Source organism: Cricetulus griseus, chromosome 2, assembly GCF_003668045.3.
Source record: "Cricetulus griseus strain 17A/GY chromosome 2, alternate assembly CriGri-PICRH-1.0, whole genome shotgun sequence".
Taxonomy (NCBI): Eukaryota; Metazoa; Chordata; class Mammalia; order Rodentia; family Cricetidae; genus Cricetulus; species Cricetulus griseus.
Genome location: NC_048595.1, coordinates 25012264 through 25017196, shown reverse-complemented (window position 1 = coordinate 25017196; position 4933 = coordinate 25012264). Strand labels below are relative to the sequence as shown.

Sequence of the window (4933 nt, the reverse complement as noted above, 5' to 3'; positions counted from 1 at the left end):
CCCAGCCAGGACCACACACTGAACATCTCCACAGGGCTCATGGCACAGCCTAGCACAGGGCCCCGACACACACAAGAGGCTGGGTAAATTTGTGTGGGCCCAAATAGATCAGAGTAAGCCCCAGGGGTGGAGAATACGAATAAGTGGGTCGTTTACAGGGATTATAACTGTGCCCCTGCCTTCCACAGCCCCCAGGAAGAGTGGAGAGCCAAACAGTCATTTTTCCCAGAGGAATTCAGGGTGAACTTCGTCAGTCAGATCCAGTCAGCTGGCTTCTTGGGTAGGAGAAAGTACATTGGCTTTGAGCCCCACAATTATGGAAGAGCCCAGCTGTAGGCTGCAGAGGCCTGGCCATCACTGCGTGTCTCTCTCCCTGGAAGAAAACCCCGACCACAAGGGGAAGACACCAAAGTCCACCCTAGGCAAGGCCCAGGAAGCAGGAAACCTTCCCTAAGGCCGCAGCACCATACCCACCCTCCCTCCGCAGGGCTGGTGGGAAGGCTCGGCCAGCCTCGGCTAGCTTAGCTCTTTGGGGGACTGGGTCTGGACAATGGTAAAGGAATGGCCCCCTCCTTGCTGCCCCAGGCACATAAAGCAGGCCTTTCACTGGAGCTTTCTGGCTGCTTCAGTTGGTTCTTGGCACTCAACGAGAACGTGTCGGTAGGGGCCAGGGAAGCAAGTGTGATGGGGGTGGGGAATGGAGCCCGCGATTCAGAGAATTCTCCATGCCCACCCCGGGGGCCACCGGGCTGGCTCCCCAGCTGTGAGATGAGCTCATGCAGGGAAACCGGAACCACCGGGGTGGGTTGGGGGAGGGAGAGAGACTCATACCAAGTGCTCTGAGAAAGCGTGGCTCTGCGGAGCAAGTTTTTGGTGGGAATAAGAAACTAGCGTCCACTCCTCCTGCCTGTCCCCCTCCTCTCCAACGCCAGCTATAATCCCGAAGCCCTCCCGCATGCCTTTCCCGGAAAATTGCCAGGCTCGCCCACAGCTGGCCAACCCGGGTTTCACCAACCCCCCAACCCAAGCCGCCAACCGTGAAGTCCCTCTCTTGGCCCTTCCCAGGAAATGTCCCGGCCTCGTCGCCTGCCATCAGTGGTCCTTGTATCCTGAGCCTCCAGGATGCCAGAGCGCCTGCTTGGCCAAATCTCTCTGTTGCCAGACTCCCTAAACGCAAGATCTGCCTCTCTGGGTGCTTCTGGCAGAGGGGGTGGGGTGTACACCGGCAGGTGCTTCTACGCTGCGCGCTCCAGGCGGGGCCTCCTCCAGCCTCCCAGCCTTGTAGCTCGTGGTCCCCTCCGGCCTCCCCCACCTCCCTAAGCGTCTCTTCGCCCTAAGCAAGAGTTTGGCGTTGACAACGAAGGAGCCCTCGTGGCTGGCAGAGCAGTCTAGGGTAGACCAGACTGAGACTGCTGCCGAGGAGGGGTGGGGGATGGGGTGGGGACCTACGCTGAGCCCTTGAGGTCGGAAAGCAGCCACTCCAGCCTGAGGAAGAAAAGGGTTCACTTCCTTGTAAGAAACTCATCTGGTTTGGGGCCCTGACTGGGAGGATGTGGAGGATAAGCATGGCCCAGTCATTTAAATTTGGGGACAAATTGTACAATTAACAAAGTCCTTCCACCAACCTCATACCCCCGCCCCAAACCAGTACACATACCTGCGATTTTGTCTTAGGCTAGGGGTAGGACTGCCCTGGACCCAGTGAAAGGGACCCTTCACCCCTTTCCACCTACTCTTCAATTCTTAACCCTGCCTCCCTCTGTCCAAGCATCCATCTCTTGGGATAAGCTACTCCAGAGTATCCTCCCGAGCCCCGAGACTGCAAGTTCAAAGCCAGCACCCAAAATTATCTCTTAAGAGCCAGGACTCGGGGAACAGCGATCTTCTTTGGTTACCTTTCCCCAGACAGCATTCCCGTTTTTCAAACGTGGAGGAGGCGTGTATGTGCCTGTGTGTGCGAGTGTGTGTCTCTATGCGTGTGTATGTGTGAGTACGCGGGAGGGAGTGTATTAATGGTGATCTTATAAATGAAAGCTGGAGAACTGAACTTAAAAGAAACTGGTCAATTGTAAAACAAATAGGAATAAACAACCCTGTAGATGTAATTTGTGGTTTATCTGGAGGTGCAGGTGGCGCTGAACGCCCCCCCCCGCGCTTTTTTTTCCTTAGCTGCTCCTCCACCCCCAGCATTTGGAGCCGCGGAGAAGCGACTCCGGAGTGATTAATCCGGGGATAATTCACCCCCCCGCCCCCCGGCGCGAACCCCGCGAAGCGGGATTGGAGCGAGTCATTTCCGAGAGCCCAGCGCGCCTCTCCCCGGCCGGGCGGACACTTGGTTCATTCCAGCCGCAGAAGCTCAGGGCTCCCGCGTACCGGGATTTTTTTTTTTTTTTTTCTCCCGGAGCAGGAAAAAAAAAAAAAAAAAAAAAAAGCTTCAGAGCTCTCCTGACCTCCTTTCTCCTCGGCGGCGGCGAGCGGAGCCTCTCCCTCGGGCTGCCGGCCGCGCCATGCCGCGCTCGCGGGCACCGGAGCAGGGATGTTGCGGCTGCCCGGCAGGGAGGACTCGCGGCGAAACCGGGATTTGGGCGCTTGTGCCGGGCACCGGGAGTCGCTGGGGCCGCCCGCCGCCACCACCGCCGCCACCGCCGCCGCCGCCGCCACTACTGCTGCTGCTGGGCTGGGGGCTGCTCAGTGCCTCGGCTGCTGCGGGTGAGTCCGGCCGCGCTGCGCGCCCCACCCGAGCCCACCCAACCTCGACGCGGTCCCAGTCCCTTCCCCCACCCCGGCTTGGCTTCCTCCTCCCGATTACCCACCCTGCTCTTCATCTTCGCCTCTGCCTGCCTAGATCCTTCACTCCATCTTCGACCACGTCCTCACCTCTACCCTCATGGACGTCCCCAACCCCAGCCGCAACTTGGCCGGATCCGGCCGGTGTGTGTGTGGGGCCTGGGAGACAAGACATCCCTTCCCCGGATTGCGGGGCACCTGGATTGTGGCTTCAGTTTCTCCAGCCTCCCAGGCCCCCAATGTGCCAGGCTTTTCCGGTATAAACTTTCCCGGAGCCCTACTCCCCCCATACGCTCCCCCATTATGCCTGGCACGCCCGTCCCGGGGGTTGGAGAAGCTCCGCGCGCCCCCTCCGCGTCTGCAGGGTCTGCCTTTTCCTTGCCCCCGCCCATTTTCTCCGACCAAAGCTTTTGCCCCCGCCCAAGCAGCCCAGAGACTGCGGTCACCACCCCCCTCCTCACAGCCCCCCCCCCCGCGCTTGGTGCTTGGGCTGGGGGCTGGATGCAGACAGCCGCGCGCCCAGGTCGGGGGTCCCGTGCAATCTTTCTTGAAGGGCTCATGTGGTGGGGTTGGAGGGGGGCTGAACCACTGGAGGTGGAGGCGGGCGGGGGTCGTGCCGGGTTGGGAGGGAGGAAGGGGAATGTCGCCGCCAGGGTCCGCGCCGACACATCCCCCTTGCTTGGTTCCCACTCCGCGCCAAAGTGCCCTTTCCCGCGCCCTGCTGCAGCCGAACGCCTGGGCTGCGGCAACCGTGGCGCGGGTGGTAGGACCCGGTCTCGTTAAGCTAGCCGGGACAGACTTCAAGGGTGCGGGGAGTCCCGGGACTTTAGGATGGATGGCTGCCTGCAGTTTACAGTTGGGGGTGGGGGGGGTTTGCACGTGGACCTTTTAGTGAACCCAGTCACACTAGAGGTTACTGGTTTCAACTGGTCCTCTCCTACTTTTCCCATGGCATCTTCTGACGCTTAGCAACAACCTAGAAAGTTCCCTGTTCCTGTGAGGGGACCGGTCCAAATGGGGATCCCCGGAGCTACATTTTCACTTCTCTGGATGCTGACACCGGCTGGGGAAGAAAACCCCAAGCACCTGATGCCTAGGCCTGGAGCCGGGACACTCAGGCATTGAGTAGCAGCGCTTTTGTTGTTGTTGCTTGTTTGCTTGGTATTTTAAAACCACAGGTTGAGCCTCTCAAGCCTTGGCCTGGGCCATCCCCAAACCCTGCCGCTTCTTGGAAAGTGCACCTCTCCTATGGTTGTCCAGTGAGTAAGTGGTAAAACTCTCAGGCCCTCTCTGGCCTCCAGTATCTTGTGAACCCATCCCTTGGTCACTCAATGTTGTTGGGGTTCTCTATCAGGGAGGGTTCCCCCAAGACAGTCCTGACTATCTCTATCCCTTTTGACCGGACTTTCTCAGTTCACCTAAGGAGTCATAGCCACTGACACCCAGAGAGGGGCGCCCGTGGCGCGCTTGCCTCTCAGCTTTGGCCTCTCACACACCCACACCCACTGGGAAGCGGCTCACACCAATGCTTCTAGTCACCAAGACTTCTCACATGGGCTGTGGGCTCCGTTGTTGTTTACTTGCTGTAGGGCCCATTGTATGGTTGTCCAGGCGAGGGTCCTCTCTGCGTTGGCCAACTGGAACTCGTTGGGGATTGCCGAATTTATTTTTCTCGCTAGGTTTGTCCCTTCCCCCTTGAGCATGCCGTGCCCCTGGGGAGAGAAAAAGGCCCACTCACCCGGGGCCTGCACAGTGTTCAGCATTGCTGGAAGGCTGCCTTGTTGAGATCCATTTGTCGTTGTCTCTTGGGTAGGTACTAAGTTGGAGTTTGTGTGTGTCTCAAGGAGGGGCAGTTGCTCTCTGGCAGGCCCCGATCTGGCTCGTTTCTTTGGGAAGCTTTCCTGTGCGTTTCCACATACTCTCTGGCCTTGGAGTCAGCAGACATTTGGAGATGGAGTTAGTGACAACGCTGCAGGACATGGTGTGTGAGGCATGGGGCAAGGAAAGGCATTCTTTTTGTGATCTCTTCATATCGTTGACTTTAAAGGTGCTTTGAGGATTGAGTACCTCCCTCGGCTAGAGAGCTGCTGGGTAGAATGAATATGAAGATTTGGAGTGTGTGTGTGTGTGTGTGTGTGTGTGTGTG

General features: G+C 58.5%; 1 protein-coding gene across 1 annotated transcript in view; it reads left to right on the top strand.

Moving 5' to 3' along the window:
• The first annotated feature begins 2507 nt into the window (after window positions 1-2507).
• Csmd2 (CUB and Sushi multiple domains 2) overlaps window positions 2508-4933 on the top strand; it is a 552860-nt gene continuing 550434 nt past the window's right edge. The window contains exon 1 of the mRNA XM_035438911.1: window positions 2508-2709. Coding sequence (XP_035294802.1) covers window positions 2508-2709 — 202 coding nt within the window. The remainder of the gene's footprint in view (window positions 2710-4933) is intronic.